The 26,322-nt window shown below is 43.2% G+C and overlaps 1 protein-coding gene across 4 annotated transcripts in view; it reads left to right on the forward strand.

The window, feature by feature from the left end:
• MPRIP (myosin phosphatase Rho interacting protein) overlaps nucleotides 1–26,322 on the forward strand; it is a 753,461-nt gene that overhangs the window by 465,937 nt on the left and 261,202 nt on the right. For all 4 annotated transcript variants that reach the window (XM_085628921.1, XM_085628923.1, XM_085628922.1 and 1 more), the window contains exon 12: nucleotides 20,404–20,493. In XM_085628921.1, the coding sequence (XP_085485047.1) occupies nucleotides 20,404–20,493 (90 nt within the window). The remainder of the gene's footprint in view (nucleotides 1–20,403; nucleotides 20,494–26,322) is intronic.

Genomic DNA, 26,322 nt, shown 5'->3' on the forward strand with positions numbered 1-26,322 from the left:
AAGTACTTTTCTTGACGATTGTTATATTGTGATGAAAAATTAAGTGCCAGCAATAGTGTATTGCAGCCGAAGACTAAAAGACAGGAACAGTCGCAGAAGACTGAAGTAAATTATATGCTTTTATGCAACAAGGCTGTCCTTACCAAAACAACAAACTGAGCCCGGTTGCAGAGCCTGACGCAGGACAGGTCAGCTCGGGCGTGGCCCACACAGTGGAAAAGCCAGCGGCACTTTATGCGCTGGAGATGTGGCTCCTCCTCATCTTTCGTTGGCACCTGCATCACGTTGTGCAATGGGGATTAGAGTCCTCGGGAAAGTGCCGGTACTGTTACCAGGTTCCATGCAGCGAGAGAGTCAGTGGCACTTTAAGCACTCTATTTTACTGCTGTTTTCCTTTCATTTCATAGATTTATACCTCAATAAACTCTGCAATGGTTTCAGGGCTGGAGTATTCCACTACCCAACGTTTGTTCCTCATTTTTTCCTCCTTATCATGTATTCTTTCTATAAGGATTTATCCTTTATGTGCACAGAATTGAAACAGAAAAGATATGTATGTGCAGTCCTTTTTTCTTGAGAGCATATTTGCATTTCCAATGTCAGCATGACATTCCTATAGTACACCACGCACGCTCACATGCTGATGGCACAGACCTTTAACAACACAGAATGTACTCTTTGTTGATTTTATAATTTATGGATTATTTAAGTTACTAACAATTTTTCCACAGAAATTACTCATTCCATATAGTTAAGTGGTAAATGTATTCACACATACACAAATCCTTTACAGAAGATCTGTAATTTGACTTCTGTTAGTTTGACTTCGCATTGATAAATAATCTTCTCTGTTGTCTGGATTCCAGAAATGTCTCCATGGGCCCAATTCATAATCTTGTTTCAGCTACAGTTATAAACTATGGCTGTAAAAAATGTATCTCCTCTTCTGACTCCAAAATCCTGATCGACTCATTTAGGATTTCAGAGGAACATGGTAACCATGAAGAAATGTAATTTTGAGTAAGGGGCAAAGTAATGGGAGAGTGGAAATCGGTGGCAGCTATGCAACACCTGCTGGAACTCACAGATATTCAGAAAAACAGCGCATTCACAAATGTTTAGAAGGCGATTTCTAAAACCTTCATGTATGTACATATTGATAAACTGGTATACATTAATCACAACCCTATATGGCGATCCTCTTCACAACATGTTCTTGGCCATGTCAGGTCAAATGCATAAAGGGATGTTATACTATATTTTTGATTGAAGCTAAGAATTTTCTAATATGAAAAACTGTGCCAAAAATAGAATTAATTCACAATTTCACCCAACTATAAATTCAGCAGTCTGTCCTCCAGAAGACAATCTACAGACTGGTAGGGACATGCGCCATGAAAACAAAAACAGTCTTAGTTTTACAGGTGTAACGTTTTGTGAATTTCAAAACAAATTGAAATCTAAGATCACCCCTATACAATGCAATAATTAACATTAGTTTTATTTTAATTGAAAAAAATCTTATTGGAATAAAAATAATATTTTCAAATAAAGCCCTATTCTTGCAGTATCTGCTTGAAGTGCCTTTACAGTGGCTGTGCATTCAATCTGACACATTTCTTGTCAAACATTTGAATGATAGGTTGTAGAGGACTTTGGCTAAGTATACCAAAGGGCAAATATATTCAATTTATGCATGATGTATAACGTGAATGCGATTCATGTAAGTTGAAGATGTTTTGAAAACCAATTAGAATTTGGTTGGAAAACATTTGAATCTACAGTGGAATAATCGCAGATGGTTGGGGGATTTTGGCTTTGAGGTGCTAACTTGTACCCGGCAAAGTATAAATATTAGAGTGGTGGCTATATTAGCTAGGAGTGGAATATGCTCAAGCAAACGAAGTAAGGCAGACAATATGGGTCGGTGGGCGATTGTGGAAATTACAGTAAATAATCTATCTCTGACTTTGTGTTCCATCTACGGGGCTAATTTAGATGATCCGGAGGTACTGAATTTTTTAAGTGTAGAACTTGCCTTATGGCCATGCCCATTAATATTGTGCGGGGATTTTAATATCCATTTAGATAGCCAATATGATCTATATGATTCCTCCACATACCAAGGCAAGAAAGTCAGAGTTTTTAGAGCCCTTCAAGGGCTGGTAATTGAACATGGACTATCTGACAGTTGGCACAAACTTAAATCACCCGACCCAGGATTTACTTTCTACTCTACCCCTCATAATAAACAAGTCCGGCATGATTATTTATTTCTTCCAAGTCAACTAGCTGACACAAGTAATATCAAGATATTTCTCTGGGAGTGATATCTGATCATAACCCACTAATAATTGAGATCCCTATGCAAGGGGTGGGGAAGGTACAGAGGCCCTTTGAAAAGAAACTCCTGCTGGACGAGGGATATTGTTCTCACATGGCCAAATGGATTGTGGAATTTTTTCTGTCAATCGGAACACAGCATCAGTCTGCACAGTGTGGGATGCATTCAAGGCGGCTGTCGGAGGGGAAACCTTGAGCTTTTCTATTGCACGCCATAAAAAATTACAGGGGGAGATCAAAAATTGGGTAGAACTATTAAGGAAAGAAGAATGTGAACTAATGAGTGAATTCCAGCAGGGTGCAAGCATAGAGGATTGCCAGCAACAGATTGCTATATTAAAATCCAAAATTCATGGGTATATCAGCATTGAGACTGCAGCCAGATATACACATCAGAAGGCAGAGGCATATGAGGTGGGTGAAAATACTGGTAGAGTCTTGGCCAAGCGAATCCAGCAACAGGGGGTCGCCAATCGAATTCTTAAAATCCATGATCATGAAGGACATGTTCAGGATACACCGGCAGGAATTCTAAGGGTTTTAAAAAAAAATGTATAGGCAACTATATATTCAGGACTCCGCCGGGACAGAGAGTGACTCCCCGGAAGAATTTTTAAGGGAGATAGAAACGTTAAAGGTAACTCAGATCAAAATGAGGTATTGGAAACTCAATTTACATGGGAAGAAATTGAGCTGGCTCTAACATCTCTAGCTTCAGGGAAAGCTGTAGGTCCTGATGGCATTCCGCTGGAATTTTATAGAGTATTTTGGCAAGAGCTTAAGCATGACATCACATATCTACTCGAACAGGCACGTAACAACTATCAGACTCCCGATTCGTGGCGGAAGACCACTATTATCGTTTTTAAGAAAAAGGGGAAATCTGAGCTAAATCCTGCCTCTTATAGGCCAATAACGCTTATTAATAGCGACAGTAAAATCTATTCGGAATTATTGGCAACTAGGTTAGGAAGAGTAATTACCCCTTTGGTCTCCCAATACCAACACAGATTTATCCCAGGAAGGGACATGACGGATCATTGCCCTTCTCGATTGGGCTCAAGCCACGAGGTCACCGCTGGGAGTTCTCCTCTTGTACGCCGAAAAAGCGTTCAACAGGGTCTCCTGGCAGTTCCTCTGGTCTGTTTTATGCTGGAAGGGGTTGGGCATAGGTTTCGTACAGGCGGTTAAGGTGATGTATACATCCCCCGAAGCGGTGATTCGGATCGCAGGACAGGAATCAGCAACATTTATCATTAGTAGAGGCACAAGGCAGGGGTGCCCCTGCTCACCCTTTCTTTTTGCCCTATATATTGACCCCTTTTTAAAGAAACTAGAGATTAATACTTACATTAAAGCAATTGAGATTGGGTGCGCAAAATCTGGAGCGCTCGCCTATGCCGACGACATTGCGGTCCTCACGAGCGATGCTGCTTTTGCCTTCCCAGCCGTAAAACATTTAGCTGCTCAGTTTGGTATCCTTTCAGGGTACAAATTAAAGGCTGACAAGACCCAAATTATATGTTCTGGCATGATATGCCCTCCGATTTCCCAGTTGTGTCCGAGGCTATCTATTTGGGTATCACAATTACCGCGCGGGTAGATAAAATTCCTGATTTGAACATACGCCCATTAATTGACTCTACCAATAAGAAACTGGAGAGGTTGGATCATCTACACGTATCCCTGATTGGGCGGGGTAACGTTTTAAAAATGTTGATCTTACCTAAGTTTTTGTACCTATTTATGACTATACCTCTTGAGTTTTCTTCTTCTTTTTGTTTGAGGATAGAAAGTGTATGCCCTAGGTTCCTATGGGGATATCAAAGGTCTAGAAGAGCGGCCAAATGGCTGATTCTTCCTAAACATTGTGGGGGCTTGGCCATTCCGAATTTCTTTCTCTATTACTGGGCTGCAATTCTCCCACATATGGCCATATTACTTGTTGGCTCCAAAGCTGTTATACCAATGGCGAGCAGCCCATCTATTTATGAACTTGGATTGGGGAATCGAGCTAAGTGCTGCTTTGTGTCGATTTTCGAACCCAGCTATTATAAAAAGACAAGATTTAAAATCATGAAAGCAGCGTTCAAGGTGTGGAGACAGGTTTAACGAAAGCTAAAGATCTCGAATCTTAATGGTTATACCCCATTGGTGACTGCACCTCTCTTACCACTAATTTTTCGGGATCAGGTTACATCTGAGTGGGGCAGTAAGGGTATTCATGCATTGGGAGATCTTTATCGTAATGGACAAATGGCATCTTTTGCAATTCTACAGGAAGAGTATGGGTTGAGTAGGTGTGATTTTTTTAAATATCTGCAAATCCTGAGCTTTTTGGAGAAAGGATCCTATCGAGAGGCTTCCTATTTTGAAAAAATCCCCCTGGTCGAATTGGTGCAAAAAAAGGCCCGGCTGGGAAAGCTATATTCCACATTGCTTGACTCCTTCCCGGATGATTTACTGATTCAAACAGAAAAGTGGGCCAATAAGTTGGGAGAGGAAGAAATTAATATTGAAGACTCCATGTCCTTAGCAAACCAGATTTTGATTACGGGAAGTGTAAGGAGCCAACATTTTATGTCAATATTTGATTTATATTATACTCCCGCGGAGATTGCTAAATGGGGGGGGGGGGGGGCACTAGGGGAGGAAAGTGTAATAGATGTAATCTTCAGGCAGCAGACACTGTTCACATGTTTTACTCATGCCCAGAATTAAAAGAATTCATTTACGGTATTGAAACCTTCCTATCTACGACCTTGAGGATTTCAGTCCCAATCAGTCCTGCTCCACTCATCTGCGGAATTAGCAATAATGTAACAGGCTGCTGGGCAAGAGCAGAGACAGAGTTAGTGTTTATTGCTATGGCTATTGCCCGCCTGTGTATAACCTCCCAATGGATCAACCCAACCTTCTCCAATTGGCGGGCACGTTTATTTGCGGCATATAATATCGAGTCATCCATTTATAAACTAAAAGGACGTAAGAAGAGAGAGAGAGGGCTATGAATTTGGGCACCAATTGCAAATCTTGTCGACTAAATAACGAGGAATCCCACTGTCTTTTTTTTTTTTTTTTTTTTTAAATGTATGCAATGAAGTATTTTTTTTATTATTTAGTCTCTCCGTTGTAATGTACTAAATTGAATAGTGAATAATATCAACCCCTCCACTATTGTTCTAGTATAGGTGGAAAGATTATTATTTGCTCGGATTATTCAAATTGCTTTGAAGATGTGTATGTTTGCAAAATGTCTTTTTCTTAAATCGGGGAAAAGGCTTAATCAGGTTAAGCTGGGAGGTCTTTCATTTCCGATGCTGCTGTTTTGATATTTCTTGTTGTTTATCAGTCTTTGTCGAAGAATAATAAAAAATACTAAAAAAAAAAAAAGGAAAACATTTGAATGATAGAACAATATTAGAGTGCCTCTACGATATACCTAGTAAAAAATAACATTTTGATAATTGTAATTTAAAAAAATATTTAATTATAAAAACAACATTTTAATAAAATTCCAAAGTTTATTTAAAATGTAATCTAAGGCATTTCATAAGCTTCCCTATGTGTTAGGACTATTTCCTATCCCCACGGATTACTATGAGTGTGTTGCAGCACCAGAGGTTGGCCATATGCCGTTCTTGACTTATCTTCAGGCTAAGGTGGAGTACTATTAAGCCTGTTTTCTCAGTAATAATACTAAAGTAGATTTAAATTTGTATTTGTGAATTGTTATTGTCTTACTTAAATGTGGATGATTGGTTTGTACTAGTGGCTTCCTCTCTAAACTCTCCTTCAATTTCATTTAATACCACCCATTTGGTAGTAATTATTGCCCAATTGCCCAACAATGCCCCATCCCCCTCCAACATTAACAACTAAATCCAGTAGTTACGTGTGTTTAGTTCGCCGTGCAGAAAAGACAGGAAAGGTGGAAATCTCCGGCAAGAGGTTGTAAACTGCATTTTAGAGTACACAAAGTAGTATTACTTTACATACTTCAAAATAGATTTTTTTAAATATACCCCAAAGACTGCTTTTTCAACATAATTTGGTGAATAAAACATTTTGAACAAGTATTAAAGGATGGAATGTTTCTCTCTGCTTTACAAAGCACAGTTATGTTCAAAACTGAGAACAGGCTGTCAAGGTTTAACTGGATTAGGTTTAAGGTTACAAGGAACAGTGAGTACTTTGTCAACTTCAAAAGGCTTACAAAATGTGATATTTAAGAGCCGTGGAAAAAATATTTAAAAGATTATATTGTCTGTTTCTGTTCTCTAGATCTGTTAAACACTTTTATAGAGTAGGAATTGTGTTTATTGATGGCCTCAATAATAAAAGGTGCATTTGTGTCACCGTTACCTTTAATCTCTAAGCCAAAGACAGATAGCGATATTAGTCATCCATTTTCTTAAAGATGACATATTTTTTAATTTGCTTTACCAGTCCTTTTGTATTGCCAAGGTTTTGTATGGAAGCGAGTATTCTGTGGTTAATAAACTACAGATCGCACAAAACAAATTCCTGAGATGAATCTTGAAGGTTCCCCAGGACACTCCCTCATATAGCTGACTTGGTGGCAGTAAAGCTCTTGCTGTGTTGGGTGAAGATTTAGTCTAGCAATGAGGCCGAGTTTAACTGCTCGATTATTTTTTAGATTGCGTATCACTAGACCACACACTCAAAATTCCCTGATGACACAATGAATCCTCGGGACCTGACCATAGTAAAGGAGTTGTTTTTCAAACATGCCATTGCTCACTAGGAAAATATTGAGCTTATCAAACCAGCTGTGAGAGGGCAGGTTCTGCTAAAATCAGTTCAGGCCATGGAAAAATATCTATCTACTCTTACGAGCACTTCTGATCGATTTTTAGTAACTCGTTTTAGATTTAACCATCTCCATCATCTTCTGGTATTCCTGGTAGGCTTTTTACACGCAAATGAGAGAAGGCCCTGTGGTTGCGACTAGAGGTCTCCACAGGATACCCTACATGTTGTTCTCTTATATAAATATTTTACCCACCCTAGGAGATTGTTTCTTAAGCCCCTTTTAAAAACTGAGATTTAGACAAGCCCATGTTGCCCTTATGTATTTGCAGCTTTTGCCCAACAACAATACCCTCTTCTTTGTCACGAATTTCTTGAGAGCAGCATTTAGATCCAGAAATTCCAGATGCGATTGACGCCTGTTTGGATTTTGTGCAATATTCTTTATGCATTTTAATTGTATTGATGATTTGTTTTATAGCATGTTTTAATCTTTTATGGTAGTGGCTACTTCCGAATAAAGATTATTATTCTTCATTGACGCTTCTGTTGACGACACTACCGTAAACAGTGGGTCTCCTGTCGATGGCATCTCCCCTGTTGACGTCTGCTCCGTCATGGACTATGAAACAGAAGCCATCACTCTTGATAGAAATGGGAGTTCTGGTTGGCTAAGGCTTGCGCCAAAGCCAGGCAGAAACCACCACTCTAGTCAGGGCAAGAGAGTTACACACTGAAGATAACCCCTGCTCACCCCCTTGGTAGCTTGGCACGAGCAGTCAGGCTTATCTCAGAGGCAATGTGTAAAGCGTTTGCGCAACACACACACACAGCAGCAACTAACTAGGCACACCACAAAAGAAAATCCACACAAAGTTATATCAAAAATAGCCTTAGTATTGTCATAAACACATTAGAATCGTAATCACACATATACACTGTGCCAACTGGCACGGGCAATATTCACAGGGGATTATATACAGGACCATGCCAATCGGGCCAAGGTCAGAACCATCAGAACAGGTAAGTAAACATAAACCACAACCAGTAACTACTGGTACAATACGGACCTAAGCATTACCACATTAGCGTTCGGCACCCTCCTAAGCATAAACACATTACGCATTAGGCCTCACCTTCATAAACACATTATGCAATAACCTTATGACCATAAACATCATTAGAGACCTAAATCAGGGTGCATAAATCACATTATGCATCATTATGGTAGGCATAAAACACATTATACATCACCATCAGCAGTACACGCATCAGGGGCAAACATCACCTTACCCTAGGGCCTTGCGCCCTTCTGATACATACAGGTACGCCAAATGACTCCCAGGCCAACTGGCCTTCTCAAAGGGGGCTCAAATGCCCCAGGCCCCAAATGTCAGGGCGGCTGCCAAAGGAGCAGAATCTCCAAAAGCTCGCAACTGCTCTGGGGCAGAGGAGTGCATCTCACTCCTATCTCTCTAAAAGATGCCCCCAAAGAACTGTGGCCTAAACGTAGCAGCTGATGCTAATTGCCGTGCAGCTGTGAACCTCAAATGAAGGCCTGGCACTCACTGTGCCCTCTGTGCCACTGGGCCTCTGAAAACACATGTGGCCCAAATGTTTCAGTTGCCCTCTGGCAAACAGGGCAACTGAAAAAACCATGAGCACGGGCCCCTCTGGGCCTCCTTACAACACTGTGGCCACGGAGAGCGTGCATCAACAATATTCCCCTGACCCTCCCCCCCCTCCCCCCCCCCCTGCCTCCATCAGGGACTCTTGGAAAGATTTGCCCCCATCGTTGGAGTGGCCCTCTGTCATGCGGGGGCTGCTCAAGAAATGGACACCGACACTGTGCCTCAAAGGGCACCCACCCCTTCGAGCCTTCACTCACCGGCTCGCGAGGCAGGACTCCTCTCTTCGCATGCAGGGCTCTCTCAGCTCCCGGAAGCCCCGCTGATGATCCGGGACCGGCACTCTGCTCTCCACGGTCTCCTCTTCGCTCGGCCCCCTTTCTGGGACTGGGACTTCACCAGGGCAGCACAGCGGGACTCTCTCAGCTCACGAGAGCCCCGCCTGGCTTCAGACTTTTGCTCAGCCGTGATGTCATTGGCGGCCTCCCCGCACTTCACCCGGTCCCCCTCCTAGGACCCAGGACTTTTCTGGGCTTACGCGGGGCTTCCCTCTCCAACGGGAGCCCCGCCTGGAATGGACGGTCCTTCTGGTCGCCTTCTCCCAAACGGGGGAAAGGTAGAAGTGACGCCCGTGAGTCCCCGCCCATAGTCAGGCAGACGCGCCCATATTCCTGGTCGCACCGTGCCACGGCGGTGATTTCCCGAAAGTAGAACGTGGGGTGGGCTCCCGCTAAGGCAACAAACGCGGGGTGGGCACCCGCAGTAACAATAACTCATAAGCAGGGTAGGCTCCAGCTAGGCACAAAGATAGTGACAGTGCGGGCACCCGCTGAATCAGCAACATGGGGGAATCCCTCTCGCCGGGATTCCCTCGAAGAGGGGCTGCAGCTCAGCGCTGCGCAGCCCACGCTGTCCTCCTTCCTAGGGCAACAAAAAGAAAGCGCACCCAGACGCTTGATGCAGTAAACAGTCCTGAATTTTAAAGGAATGAATCCCAGCCAGAGTTTCTCCAGGTCTATGGGGCATAGTTGGGCCCAGGGAGGCCAGCACACAGGGCCCTCCAGCAGGGAGGTAAGCCCCCATGTTGGTTCCTCCTGGGCCCCTGCAACAGCAAGAACCCCGCATAGAACAACTTCATGGGGTCACAGCCCCTATACTTATACTAAGGATTCCTTTGTCTGTAGTGTAGGGATTGGGGAAACTAGATGCAACTGGTTCAGGGGGGATTTGGAGCACTTTGTTTGGAAGCTCCTCTTCCCCTTTGTCAGGTGGGGGCTAGGTGATTAGACACACCACAGGGGGTGGAGCCACCATTGTACAGGGCAGGCACACTCCTATTCAGAGTCAGGGGATTACTCCTCCCACTACCCCCAGCACAGATGTCCTATTCAGCCCAGCGCTGACTCAACCCTGCCCCTCCTGGAGCCACTCACACCTCCCAGCCACTGTCACTCACAAGCCAGACATGCAATTCACATCAGGCAGGCAGACACATAGCACACAGAAATGCCAACTTCTAAAAGTGGTATTTCTCCACCAGTCATAATAAATCTGCGCACACCATTTTGCAGCATTTATTCTCACAATTCCATACATACCAAACTCGACCACTCTGCTCCTCCCATACCATGAATTACCACTGAGACACACTGATCAGGGAATCCCCAATGCATTCCTATGGGATGGCAGGCCAACCTCACCACACGTACACAGAGAGCGCACGCACTTTACACTGGACCACAGTACTAAAGTGCCCAGAGACCTAAAATCACCAACACCAGGTTACAGAAAAAGGCTAGGAGAATGCAAAACGTTTCGGGGTAACCTGCCAAAAGGGCCAAGTCCAACAACTCTCATTAATGCTTTTATTGTCAATGACAGAAAAAAATTGTATTTAAGCAGAAAGTAAGCCAAAAAATACTGAAGCCGGCTCATACATCACCAAGTAAGGTGCCTTCACTGCTACCCTAACATCTCTTTGACGATGAAGACTCTGAAGTTGATGGCCTCTTTGGTACAGCACATGGCCCCTTAGAGCTTCATGTCAAATGCCAAGACGATGACTCTGATGAGGGTGACTTTTGTGAGCAAGCTTTTTATGCCCCTTAGGAGCACTACCAATACACTCACAATATCAAGAAGACATGGTATGTTTTCCATCATTGCAGGTGTCACATTTACAATTCATGCTGTCAGATTACAGGATATGATTTCCTCCAGCGCAACAGATTCCAGATACAACAGCTTCCATGCCTTTACAGCCGCCAACTGCACCAACTTTTCCTACTCCTTTGCAACCATTGCCTCCACCTTCATCAGTGGTCCTTTCTCCACAAGTGGCACAACTACATGACCTCACCTCTTCTGAGGAGGAATGAGAAGAAGGCAAACTCTCTATGAGCACCATGATGAGTGGGATGACTGCATTTTGCCAACACTGTCCTCTCCAACACCGCTCCCAGTGGAGTCTCCTCCGGAGGACCTAGGGGTTTTCCACAACCTCTTCGAAAGAGCAGCAACACACTTTGAGTTTCCTATGCCTGCAAAACATAATTACTGTTTCCTTTTTGATTTCGAGGAACCTTTTCGAAAGACTGTTAGGGCCATGCCCATTATTGATTTCATTTGGGATGAGGGCTTAAATGTTATGCACAATCCAGCCTCAGTTGCAGCACTATTGCCATGTCTAGATAAAAAAAATTAAAGGCCTTGGAGGGCGCACCAGCCTGCCTGATGGGTCACCCCAAACCACATCATTTCCCAGGCTGCACAAAGATCTAGAAACCCCTCCACATCTCTATCATCACCTCCAGATAAGGAGGGGGTAGGTGCCTTGATAACATCAGTACATGTTTTTTAGCCATGTCAGTGCTTACGATGAGATCAGCAAATTCCCTGGCTCTACTAGGTCAATACGATCTGCAAATGTGGTCTGATATTACCCCGTATCTGACAAGCTTCCAAATGACATCATGGGTGAAGAAAAAGTATTGCTAGAAGGTGAGCCACATCGTCAGAGATAATTGATTGTGCCATGGATATTGCCACCACTGGATTCAGGCAGCCAGCTCGGGCAACTATATTACGCCGTAAAGGATGGCTTATAGCTACCGCTTCAGACTGGAGGTCCAGACCAAAATACTAGAGCTACCTTTTGATAGAGAAGCTTTGTTTGGGAAACACATAGATGATGATCTCCAGACAATAAAAAAAGACACTGATACAGACAAGTCATTGGGGACCTTGCAATACAAAAAGCTGCCCTTCCGTTGCACTCGAGGAATAGGGCAGCCATCGTACCGCTATCCCACATATTCCTTCACTAACCAACAATTTCGGTCCCTATACGAGCAACGATAACCACCATCAGCAACCTATAGCAGACCTGCTCCAAGAGTAACATCCGGACATCAAGGCAAGGATACCAGCCACAGACAATGACTTCTTCCAGGCACCATCTACTCCTCTCCCATTTCCAACTGGGGTTGCAGAGAGAATAACCAATCATCTTCAGCGCTGGAAACAGATAACAACCGACCAATGAGTTTTAGATCTGGGTAGATTCAGAGACACATTGGAAATCATCCAAGCACCTCCCACAACCCCACCTCAACCTTCCGGCCAGAAAAATCTACGCCTTCTCAAGTGAGGGGTCAGGACAATGCTCAACAAGGGTGTTATAGAGAGAGTTCCTCTATCACAGAGAGGAAAAGGTTTCTACTCCTGTTTCTTCTTAATCCGCAAGAAGTCAAAGCAGTGGAGATCAATTCTGGACTTAGGTAATCTCAACAAATACCTAAAAAAAAAAAACATTCCGCATGGTTACATTACAAGTTATGTTGCAACTCCTCTACAGAGGAGACTACATGTCATCCCTAGACCTTCAAGATGCATATTTCCATGTCCCCATACATCTAAAACACAGGGCATTTGTCTGGTTTGCAGTAGCAGGCAGCCACTATCAGTTCAGGGTGCTACCCTTCGTCTCAATTCTGCCCCCTACATTTTTACTAATTTCTTATTGCCTGTAGTGGCCTTCCACAGACCAAAAAGACGTTGAGGATTCCCCTATCTCAATGACTGGTTAGTCAAGGCTCCTTCCAACCAGACTGCACAGACATCCACCATGGCCTACATATACCTATTCAATGAGTTAAGCCTCATTCTGAATCCCAACAAATCTGTCCTTCACCCGTCACAATGGATAATGTTCCTAGGAGCCATGCTGGACACAAAACTAAACAGAGTATACCCCACAACTGAGAGACAACAAAAGCTGATGTCCTCAGCAAGGCTAATACAAAAAAGAAAATCACTTTCTGTTCGCTGCTACAGATAACTTCTGATTATGATGTCATCCTCCATCCATCTAATCCCATACTGTCATCTACAGATCCACCCACTTCAAGAAGCACTGGACATTCAATGGGCACAAGCTACAGGAACCTTCGACAACATCATACAGGTCACTCCGCCTATGGTCAGATCCCTCACCTGGTGGACACAACCTGTAAATCTGTCAGTCGGCCTCCCGTCCTTAACTCAAACCTCACCGTTAGTGATTACAACAGACGCTTCCGTGGAAGGGTGGGAGCCTACCTCCAGGATCTCCAGGTCAGTGGCAAATGGCCACCTTCCCATCGTGGCCTCCACTTCAAACTACTAGAGTTATGGGCAGTACATCTTGCTTTACGAGCTCTCCCTCTCAGGATTCAGACTCCTCCAGTGCTTGTACGGACAGACAATACAACCACCATGCCCCACGATCAACAAGCTAGGTGGCACAAGATCACACCTGCTGTCCCGGGAAGTTCAACTAATCTTGAAGTGGTGCATACATCACAAAAAACATCTGACTGCAGAACATGTGCCTGGCAACCAGAACGCCATAGCAGACTAAAAACATCTCGCCACGAGTGAGAATTGGTATCAACAAACCTTAGATCATGTCTCCCTCCGATGGAACAAACCAAATATGCATCTCTTTGCGACTCCCCACAACACAAAATACAATTTTTTTGCAAGATGGCATTTTCAACTGGGGCCGTGGGAGGAATGCATTTTCGATTGCATTGTCCAGAATCATTGACCTTTCCTCCTATCCTTCTCCTCCCAAAAGTCCTCAGGAAGATGAAGTTCGAGCCCTGCAAGATGATACTCGTAGCCCCAGCATGGCTGCCCCAGCATTGCCTCACAGAGCTTCTCATCCTTTCACAGGAGCATCATATTCAACTCAAACCGATTCCATCTCTCCTGATGATGAGCCAGGGACACGTTCTTCATTCAGATGCCCAGTCTCTTCGGGTATCATCCTGGCTCCTGAGTTCCACTCATTTAGACATCTAAACATTCCATCGGATTTCATGGACATACTAGCCAGAACAATGGCAGACAATGCTAACAAAACATACTGCTTAAAGTGGATAGGGTTTTGCATATGGTGCCAGAGAGCTAAGATACATCCCAACTTCTCTTCATCTGAAGAGATTTTACCTTAACTTATACACCTTGCTCAATCAGCTTAGCCATTAAAGAACATCTGGCAGCCATTTCTTGTTTTAGTCACTATGATCTGCAGGATTCATGAAGCAATCCCTCAAAGGATTAGTCAGAACATTTCCACTGGTAAGGCCTTCTCATCCACTTTGGCTGCTCAATACTGTACTTTCACAGTTTTTATTAGATCCTTACATTACAAACAGTGTAATTAGAAACAATTACTTTCACTGTTAATGAGCGATCCATTCAAGCCTATCCATAAAGCGGATATTAAATTTCTCTCCTGGAAGGGAGCTCTTCTCCTCGCCCTTACTTCGGCAAGAAGAGTTAGCGAAATTCAGGCTTTCAACATCCGGGAGCCCTTCCTCCAGTTAAGGGACGGCAGGGTAATTTTATGTACACTTTCTCAGTTCATCCCTAAAGTCCCATCAGACTTTCATATTAATGAGCCTGTGATGCTTAAGTTGTTTTTTTCCAAATCCTCAGGAGACAGCCGAACAAGCACTACACTCTTTGGATAGCACAAGGTGCTTAAAGTTCTATTTGGACAGAACTAAGAGTTTTTGTAAATCCAACCAACTCTTTGTAGCCTACAGTGCACCAAGAAAGGATTTCCCTCTAACAAAACAGATCATCTCTAGATGGATATCTAACACCATTCTATACTGACATCAGAAGGCTGGCCGGCCTTTGAACTCAAAGGTCCACAAGAGCCATGTCCACTCCATGGCTTTGTTTGCGGGTGTGTCATTGCCAGATATCTGCGAAGCAGCTTTCTGGAAGAGTGCACACACCTTCACGCAACATCATTACTTGGATTCAGAAGTCCTCAAAGATGCTGCAGTGGAACAAGCTGTTTCACAGCATCTTTTTCAATAAAGGTGAACCATTTCTTTCTTCACGACATCTGCCTAATTCTTGCGCACATTTTGCTTACTGTTTATATGTATTATCTATTACACTACACGATGTGTTGCGATTAAAGAAAATGTGCTTTTTACCGCTCTCTACTCTGATTCAAGCATGTGACTCTATAAAAGTTCCAATACTGGAATAAGAAAATAAATTACTTACCTGTAACTGTAGTTCTCCAGTATTGAAATGACTAGGATATGCTACTAAACAGAAAGGCATAATGCGTCTATAGTTTGTCTTCTAAGGTACCGGGGACTCACATCTTGGCGACGGGGAATGATTCAAGCATGTGAATCTATGTAAGATAGTTACAGGTAAGTAACTTATTTTCTTGTGCTGCAAGGTACTGTAATTTTGTTCTACAAGTTGTGACTTTCCCCTCTAGCGCTGGGTCATAGAGAAAGCTACCCCAGAAGGATACAAACTCTGATTGGATTGAGTGCAAACATAAGAACTGTTCATCTTTGGGTATTATACTGGTTACCTCTTCTTTTTCTTCTTTACAAATTCTTTTGGCTAATTGCATGAAAGGGCTTCTGTATACTGTGTTGATATCTAGGAACAACCTAAAGCCCCTTCATTTGTTATAGTTTTTGAGCTTATAGTCTAAAGTCTTTTTAATTAGTGTGTGTTCTGTCCTCGAGCCCCCCTTGTAAATGCAGTTTGCTTAGTTAAAGTGAACCAATTACACTTTAACAATAGTACTTTGTCATATTGTGTCCAAAGAGGCCAAATGGAGAAACACAAAGCCTCAGGATCTGCCCAAGGAATATCTAAGCATAGCAAAGTGATGAAGAAAGTGAACAATTGTATCCTAAATGAAATTAAATTACTGATCGAGTAGGTTGAATCGATCATCAGAAAAAACAGCCCGCAAACTAAGACCCAGGAAAAGCAGTAAAAAATCAAACCAGTCTGTGCGATCATTAACTACCTAATATGTTTCCAAAAGAAAAAACGCAACAATGGTCTCAAGCAGAGGGTCACTGGGAAGATCTAGTATTGATTGGGAGCCGTAGTTCTCGCTCTCTGCAGTGAAACACCAACAACCTGTTGCAGGGACTGTCCTTTCTCAACCCTGTTCTGCAGATCACAATGTACGCTTCCCTTACAGGGTGGATGGTGCATTTACAGGACCTCACAGTCCAAGTTCGGTGGGCACCCCTTCATCAGGGTTGACACATCAATTACTTTTAGTTGGTGGCCGTTCAGCTAGCACTGAAAGCCTTCCATTGTAAGATTGTAGACAAGGTGGTCCTCATTCGTACAGACATGTCCACCATGTACTATCTACAGACACAAAGAAACACTCACTCTCCTCACCTGTCATCGTTAACTAAGATAATTTGGTGGTGGACTCTCCTCCACAGAGTCCATCTGCTGGCGATGTCCCTTCAAGGAGTGGACAACAACTTTGCAGACCCCCTCAGTAGGATGCAACAAGTGGAAACTCCACCTGCAAGTCCTTCTTCAGTGCTTTCGGCAGCGGGGTTTTCCTGACATAGACCTTTTTGCCACCGTCAAAAACATAAAATGCCCAAACTTTGCCTCCAGGTACCCACGCCCACAGGCACTGCACTATGGATGAACTGGTCAGGGAAGATTTACGTACACTTTTCTGGCTCTCCCACATCTTACATTCATGGTTTTGAGGCTTTAGCAGATATCCCACACCCTGATCCTGGAGGCTCCCACTTGGGTTAGACTACCTTGGTTTGCCACCCTCCTCAAACTCTCGGTTGTGCAGCACAAGAGGCTCCCCTGCAGGGCACACCTTCACATTCGGAGCCATGGAGAAATCTGACACCCCATCTCCAAGATGCTTAACCCTGTTTTTTGGTTCCTGGGGTCTTAGAGTTTTTCTCAACCTTCCTCTGGAATGTATGGGTATTTTTAAGGAAGCAGACAGCCCCACTACCCACAACTGCTATGCGGCTAAGTGCAATGATTTGTTCACTACTGTTATATATTATGTTATATAGTACTTGTAACGCGCACTAATACTTCAAAAGTGTCCTGGCGCGAATGCTGCATGCAGAACCTTGAGGAGAGAACATTAGAGTGCCCCAGAGAAAATAAAAGTTTTCAGCTGTTTTTTAAAGAGCCTAAGGTCTTGAATAACGCGCAGCTGCAAAGGTAAGGCATTCCAGGCCATGGCTGTTTTCACGGAAAAGGATTGGCCCCCAAGGCGGACCCTGTGGAAGCGCGATACCGTCACTAGACGCAAGGTGGCGGATCTCAGCAGTCTGTTGGGAGTATAGAACGCAAACCGCTTTTGGATGTAGAGATGGCCAGTATTATGCAGAGCCCGGTGGGCCAAAATCAGGGATTTGAATTGCACTCTTTGGAGAACTGGCAGCCAGTGTAAGTCGCAAAGGTGTTTTTTGACACTAGACCATCCTGAGATGTTAAACAGGAGTCTAGCCGCGGCATTCTGAATGGTCTGTAATTTGTTGATTAGGTATCTCGGGGTACCCAAATACAGAGCGTTGGCTTAGTCAAGCCGATAAAGAATAAGGGCAAGAATCACAGCTTCCTTGGCAGACTGAGGTAGCAGCGGGAGAAATCTTCTCAATACCTTGAGAGTGCCAAAACACTGGCCGACCAGTTTATTGATTTGATAAGTGAACCGTAAGTCCTCCGTGAACCAGATCCCTAGATTTTTAGCAGGAGAGCCCTCAGAGTGCGGGCGTGGGAGATTAGAAGGCCATAGAGATGATCTAAAATCAGAGGGAAATTGTCCATACAGGAGAACTTCGGATTTGTCCTCATTACATTTTAAATGCGTCGCGGCCAGCCACTTAAAAACAGCCGAAAGGCAGTTCTGGGCGGACGCGGTAGACAAATCAGAATCCTTCCAAGTAAAAAGAAGTTGAGTATCATCCGCGTAGGCCATTATTTTTGCACCAAGTTTCTCTGCCAAAAAAATCAAAGGAGTAAGGTAAATATTGAAAAGCAGGGGGCTCAGGGTGGATCCCTGCGTTACGCCCGTAGTCACCTTCCTCACTGTCGAGGAGAAAGGCGGCGTCCACACCTGCTGAGCCCGGTCCTCTAAGAAAGATTTTAGCCAGTTCCACACATGGCCACCAACACCAATGTTGGCCAGGCGAGAGAGAAGGAGCTGATGGGGGACCGTATCGAAGGCGGCAGAGAGATCGAGAAGCACCAAAGCTGCTCTGCCGCCCGCATCAAGGCACCCCCGAATGGCTTCGACCACCTCCACCAATGCAGTTTCGGTACTGTAGGCAGACCTAAAACCAGACTGCGCCGGATGTAGAAGGCCGGAGGATTCTACAAAGGCTTCCAGTTGCCGAAAAACAACCTTCTCACAAATTTTGGCCATGTCAGGGAGAAGAGAGATAGGGCGATAGCTAGTTGGAATAGAAGGGTCGAGTGAGGGTTTTTTCAGGAGTGGAAGGAGTTTAGCCTGCTTCCAGCTACTAGGAACCGTAGAGGACTGCAGGGAAAGATTAATAATTCTGTTGACCTTCAGAGAGATCACCTCAGCAATACCAGCAAACACTCTGGCCGAAGCCGGGTCAGAAGGGGACCCTGATTTGAGAGATTTTAAAATTGCCAAGGTGTCACATTCCTCCACATGCGAGAACATGGAAAAAGAGGAGGAACAGATCAGGGAGGTCGGCAGAAAAGATGGATCAGTCTGCCTATCATGACACATTGTTCCTTTGGCAGCAACTGTCCAAGACATTGTATGCTACCTATTACACTTACGGTCCTGTGGCCTAGCCTATACTTGCATTCGGCTGCACTTGGCTGCCGTGACTGCCTATCTTCAGAATAAAAAAACAAATATCACTGTTATAGAAACTTTTATGGAAGGCCTCAAAAGAGTAATTCATCCACTGGTTCCTATGGCACCTGTATGGCATCTAAACATTGTTCTCACTAGACCCACCTTTTGATCCCCTCCATTCTTGCCCCCTTCTCTTTCTCTCCTGGAAGGTGGCCTTCTTGTTTGCAATCACCTTTCTCAGACGTGTCGGTGACATTCAAGCTTTAACCTTCGAAGAACCATTCTTTCAGGTTCATAGAGATAGGGATGTCTTCCGTACTGACCCTAAGTTCCTTTCAAAGGTGGTTTCTCCTTTCCTCCTTAACCAATCCATAGAGCTACCAGTTTTCTTTCCCAAGTCTGATTTGGTTGCAGAACGGGCTCCCATACTCTAGCGAGCCCATATGTACTATGTGGATAGAACTAAACATTTTTGCTAGACTCAACAGCTCTTTGCTGCTTTTTCCAAGCTGCTCAAGGGGCAGGCTGTTATTAAATCAGTCATAGCCATTCAAACATGCAATGAAAAAGCCAAGAGACAGTTGCTTATACTTCACAGAGACCATACTATCTGGGAAAAAAATGGGCCTATATGGCCTTACTAGGGAACATTCCAATAGCGGATGTCTGCCAAGCAACTACCTGGTCCACACCACACACTGTGACTAAACGCTACTGTGTGGATATACTGGCCAACTAATGTTGGCCAGGCTTTACTCGTAGCCTTTTCAATCCTCTGCAACATCTTTAGAATAGCCACCGCTTAGGGGATGACTGCTTCACAGCCTATGCACAGCATGTGTATCCACAGCCGCACATACCTCGAATGGAATTTGTTATTATAAGTATCTGCTCGTGGCATGAAGTGCCTTAGATTCACATGCACCCACCCTCCTTGCAAGAAGCCTTTAATTGATGCAGATGTCCTTTATTCTTTACTTTTTTTTATGCACGGTCATCTGTCTTTACTGTACCACTACTCTCCATTTTTCAACTTCACTCATCCTGCGGAAAGTAGTCTAACAATACCGGTGAAATGCGCATTACCAGCAGTAGGGGAGTCACTATACCGTGTGACTTGAACATTTCTGTGAAGAAAAACCACTTGCACACATCCGGGCCCAACACTAGATGGCAGGAGTATGCACAGCATGTGAATCTACAGCACCACATGCCACAAACAGATGTTTACAGGGTAAGTGCTTTTTCGTTTTATAAGCAGCAACTCAAGGTCTGATTTGTATAGCTTCTGTTCCCACTAGATTTCTAAAATTCTATTTTAAGATATTAAGTTATTGTGCATGTTTATGATAAGATTTCCAAAATGTGTTTATTTTTTGTGTAGTATGCAAATTTCTTCCTAAAAGTTTCTATATGGTGGAAATTAAAATGTAAAGAATGTTGAATATCATGTTTTAAGGATATGTTTCTGTGTTTGTTCTGTTTCTACAGGCTTCTGACATAGATGGAGAAATTGATTTATCAACATGCTACGATGTCACTGAGATTCCTGTGCAAAGAAACTATGGCTTCCAGATCCACGTAAGAATGATTAGACGTATTTGAGTGTCTTGGTGATGAACAAAGTCTTAACTGAGAATTTGAAGAGGAATCTGGCATAGCTTTGTCAATCTTGAATTACAAATTGCCGTGCATTAGCTTTACAAAGTGAGAGTAAAAGATATCAATAGTGTCAGCGCACTAACGTGTGCAGTAACATTTCGATAACTCCTGCATAACTGGAAAACTCTTGAGAATGAAATCTTCAAGTAAAAGTTGATCCCAAGGAACATTTTAGTGCCAGAACTTTTGGGCATCCAAACCATCCTAAAACTTCTCTGAAAATACAGGCTGGTTTCTATAGGACTTTCATTCTGACTGACATAGTGGCACTCAATTTCCAGTTTTTAATTTGAGTGGCATTTTTTTGGTACTCATTAATGCTACTTTTAATTGGTCGTGATCTTTGTAACCCAATCTTCTTATATGCAATGCTTACGCTTTTAATGGGTTTAAACGCAAATTTTGTGCACATTACTGTTCAACAAACATAGATTGTGTAGGGAAAGGGTACTTTAATTTCTCAAACTTCTGCCTGAGTCTGTACTGTGGGGCACCTAAGCACGTGTCATAAAATGATATCACCCTTACACTCAATAAGATCATTCTGTGGGATGAAGTGAAGGCTGCTCTCTCGCCCCTTTTTTTCTTTCATGCGAGCACTATACTTATATGAGGGACTGCCCCAGAGCATCTGGTGTATTGTGCTACTTGAAGATCTGTAACCAAATGTTTTAGAGTTTACATCTTTAACTAGGAAGGTCCTATTGCTTCTAAGAAAGCAAGAGTAAAAATTGATGGGCTGAGCCAAATCATAGACTTGTCCCTCTAGGGAAAATGTTTTCGTTTTTTTTTAAAGCATGTTTGATGTATCTACAGTCAAGTTGCTGTTGTACCCACCTGCCTACATCGTGCTTCCCAACGGGATAGTGCACTTTGCAGTGGTTTAAGGAGGGTAAAGTGAACGCAAAAGTTATTTTCACTTAAACACATCAAAACCTTAAACTCTGCGGCACCTATTCCCATCCTCACACTAACATTAGATGCATCAGGATTATCCTCAAACCCCCAGCAGCGCGATGCCCAACATCCTAAAATTCCTAATATAACCAGTATAAAAGCAAGGCCTCCAGTCCACCCCTCAAGTTCTACACTGCATAATGCCAGTTTTGCCTCCCCTCCCACAGGCAGTGTTGTTCTTTCTTCAAAGCCAGCAATCCCTCAGGAGAGTTCAGTTCTCTTACAAAAAAAAGTGACTTATGATTCTGGCTCCCTGGCTTTTATATCTGTCATGGATACATATGCACAGAATTACTTTTTATTGTCAGGCTTGGAATCTGATCTTAAACAGTAATCTAACCATTTCATTATGGTGCTGTGGGTGGGAGAAGGTTTAAGATAGAGAAGTATTTGGAGGTGACTAGATTGAGGGGGAATACTGATGAAGAGGGTCACATGTGAATGTATTATGGCATATTTATGAGCCCCTTTGCGTCACTCTTGCACCATGCAATGTGGTGCAAGAGCGCCGCAAATTAAAAATTAGATTTATGAAGTCTGACCCTAAGTGGCTTCAAAAATCTTGAGTAATGCAACGCAGGAAGGCTTTTCCATGGGCATTGTGTGGATTTTCCCACGCAGCATCCATGAATTTTGACACATTCCCAGATTTACCAGAAGTGGTAGACCTGGGAATGCCCCAAAAGCCCTCTCCAGGTGAGTCGTAACGAGGAGAAATATTTCTATTTCTCCCCATTTTCCTCTTTCTATGTGTGCTGCATTCTGCAGCACAGACAGAAAGCCTCAGGGGATACTTTTTATGCAGGAAGCTGCCCCTTCCTGCACAAAAAACGATCCTCCTTACAATGCAGGCATTCAGACAAAAGGGCACCAGCACAGGGGAAAAAGGCAGGAATGTGCCACATTTATTTAAATACGGCACAATCCTGCCCTTTCCTTGTCATGCAGTGCAGCGCAGCCAGGTGACTTGCTGCGCTGCACTGTGAGACTTGGCCATAAGTATAGCCCCTAGAGTTACAAATATGTTTTATTCCAGAAGATACTGCTGATACTGCAAGCTATCCTGGCTGACGAGGGCTGAAAGCCCGAAACCGGTCCTGTCCTGACTGCTGTGCGAGGAGACGCACCTGAACTACACTTCCCAGCCTCCTTTGCTGTGCCTTCAGGAGGCGGAGGCGGACACCCAGCGTTTCGCGCCAGAAGGCGCTTCAAAAATACCAGCAACCCCCGCATCGCGGGACCGCGCGCGGGCGGCGCCGGGCTAAGCCCGGGCAAAGGGCGGGCCCTCTGTGGCCCTCAGAGGCTCGAGGAGACTGGACTGGGCCTATTTATTTATCGTTGGTGTTTTAAAATTTATTCATTACTTGCATTATATATTTATGGTGAGCACATTCTCCTTTTGATCAGGAACTCTTCGTTACTCTCCTTCAAATATTTCATCTTCTTTTAATTTAATATATATTTATTGTATTCATTTGGGGCTATAGTACTTTGTTGTATAAAGATGTCGGCCAAAAAACTACGTTCGGGGAGAGTATTAGGGGATAGGGCCTGTATGTTGTCAAAACCCACTTCCCCTAGTAACAGATCTTCCAGTAACTCGCTACTAAAGGGTCAATCCCTGCTGCCTCAATTTTGGGAGAAGACGGTTCCTAGTAGGGGGAAAAAAGATCAATCAGATATCCCGCCTTCCGAAGATCCCTTCCCATTGCCACCTGATAGGTCAGGAAACAATGGGGATGTTTCTTTTTATCCCAAGATTGGGCAGCAAACCAATGTGCCCGTCATCTCTACAGAGCTTCCACTTACTGATCCCATTAGAGGTCCACAATTAATGACGGACAGTAAGGGAGATTCTCAGTTGTCAAGTATTGACCTGGAGCTTTGTGGCCGATACTTAGCTGACGGTCCTTTGAAATTACCTGAAGTGATTAAACCCCCGACTGGTGTTTCTTCCTCTGGTCTCTTTCTTTTTAGTAGTACCCCTTCCCTAAAATCGCCAGATATTTTTTCTCAGTCTAATTTTTCCATGAGTCCACTACTTAATTTATCTGACACTGGTCATAAGGGTTTGCTCGGTTATGATAAAGTGGAAAAACCGATTTCTGAATCCTTGATTGCATTGGAACATTTGCTGGCATCCATCCTACAGTTATTGAGTAAATTTGTGGGAAGTTCCGATTGCATTCTGGAATCTGTTACCCAGATACTAAAAGCTTTATTGTTAAAAGCTCCGGAAAAGGTTCTTGATGTAGTTCCTAAAGTAAGTCTTCAGGGACATGAGTTGGGTAGTGTGCTCTTAAATGAAAATGAAAACTCAGTTCAAAATAAACTCGTGGGTACCCCTAAAAATAAGCCCCTTGTAGCTCCCATTTTACCCGTATCTAATTGCGCAAAGTTCTGCGACCTTGAAATTGAAGAAGAAAGTGTTGAGGTTGCTGCTCTAAAAGCTGAAAAAGAACTATTTCCAATTTTTATCCCTGAATCAAAGGGATTAGGGGGGGTTGAAAAGGGAAAAATTAGAAAACAAAGAAAGAATTTAGGAAAAAAGAGGAAACCAATCCGTAGATTCAGAAAGAAAAAGCAGAAACAAATCATTTTTGAGGATTCTCAGGTTCTAGACTTTAAGGTCCAAATGACTGGAGAATCGGTGGGCAAGGAGGTGGTTTCCCATTCTTCTGATATCTTAAAGCTCTCAGTCCCGGGCACAGAAATCATTTCTGATTGCCCTGGGAATGGTCCCCCACCGGATGTAGGGAGATGGGCAACTCCTCTGCTCGAGGTAGAACTGCCTGGGCTGGTCCCCTCGCGGTCTGTAGCCCTTGATCCTTTTGCCCCCGCTTTTCCTGCTCCGGATGTTGGAGAGGTACGGCCCCAGCATTTGCCCTCAAAAATTCCTGAAGTCTTTGTAGATACATTTACAGTAGATTTTCTACCCTTATTTGATTCGGACTTACACCTAAATAGAGCATGGCTACTCAAATATTTTAAGGATATTGAGAGCCTAAAATTAATTCAATCTAATGATATTGATTTAGTTTCTATATTAGGAACAGCTTCCGCTCCTTTTGTTAGGGTAAAGTTCTATTCTAAACTTATATTAAATCTTATTTTGCAACAGGCAGAGAGTTTTCAGTGTAGGGGAATTGATGTTTTACCTGTTCTCTCCTTTGGGAGAAATTGTTTCCCTCTTAATAGACTCTCTCAGCAGGGCAATGGTCAAGATACTCTCTCTACCTTTTATGATGAATTAAAGATTTCTGTCTCGAAAAATACACGCCGGGTGACTCAGGTAAAGCCAGTTTCGCTTACCCAGAATATTCCCCCAAACAAAGATAATTTTCAGTGGAATTGGTTGCCTGGAGTTTTGTCTACTAAAACTTTAGACAATCCTAAGCTTTTTCAACATCTTTAGCAACAGTTTAAAAGTTATCTCTTGGAATGCTGCCGGGATACATAATAGTCCCGAGAAACTACAATATTTATTCTCCATGAAAGCTAGCATTATTTGCCTCCAAGAGACCTGGTGTCCTAGTAGATTATGTGCAGGGAAAGATTATTTTGTCCTCGAGGCAAGGGCATTACCATCAAAGAAAGGGCATGCAAATGGTGGTCTTGCGTGCCTCTTGTCAAATAGATTGAAATGGAATTTTAACCATTATGTTGACCCAAAGAACCTCTTTCAGGCAGTGACCCTCTGCTCGTTAACAAGTAGGGGCACCAATACTTCATTAGTAATAATACATGTATATATTCCCCCAGATGAATGTTTTAATATTTTGTTGAAGCAAGTCTTTTCATACATTAAACAGCTTAAAGAGCTAGATACACCCCCCCATGTGCTGTTAGTTGGTGATTTTAATTGTAAGGTTTCCAACACTAGTTTAGAGTTATTTAGAAATAAATGTAAAGAAGAAGCCTACCTTATCCCTCAGATTCTCTTCCCTAATAAAATTAAAACTAATAAAAGAGGGAAGATGTTATTGGAAGAACTTTCTGCAACTGAGGGGATAATAGTGAATGGTAGGCTCCCTTCTGATTTTCCTGCTAATTATACTCATAGATCCCCCTTCAGCCAGTCAATCTTGGATTATGTAATCATTGACTATGATATCTTTTCTTCAGTAAAAGATTTGGTAGTCTTACCGACATTATTCAGTGATCACAAGGTGATTACTATAAATTTGTCTTTATTTTTTCCAAATTCTGACTCATGGTATCTTAATAGCGATATAGTTAATTTTCATAAGAATACTGGAAGATGTTTTTGGAATTTTAAAGCCAGGAAGGGCCTGAAGTGTATTTTAGGAAAAACTATCCTAGAATTGAATGATTGGCAGGGTTCTGAACTGACTCATTTTGAGAATTTTATGAAGGAGGTTATTCGTGTTGCTAATAGATCCACTTTCTCCGAAAAAAGGAGCTTCGTTCCCAGTTCTCTGATCCCTTTAAATAAGGCAATAAACAGGTTAGTGCGGGAACAATTTCTGTGCAGATCTACTGAATTAAAAAACAAAATATATTTGTTAAAAAAAAGAAGTCGCATCAAGAAGAAACTTAAAAAGGAAAAAGAGGATTCTCTTTGGATAAGTTTACGGGAGGCGGTTGTTCATGGCAATGTTAGAAAATTTTGGTCTCTCATTGGAGAGGGTTGTGGAGTTAGAGTCAGCCCTCATCCTATTCCTATTGCTGAATCGTTATGGGTGTCGTTTATCTCCGCCCTTTATGCTGGGAATGGCGTAGCATTTGAATGTGAGTGCTCCTTAGGAGCTCCTAGAGATGCTGAGCTTC

This window comes from Triturus cristatus, chromosome 10, assembly GCF_964204655.1.
Source record: "Triturus cristatus chromosome 10, aTriCri1.1, whole genome shotgun sequence".
Taxonomy (NCBI): domain Eukaryota; kingdom Metazoa; phylum Chordata; class Amphibia; order Caudata; family Salamandridae; genus Triturus; species Triturus cristatus.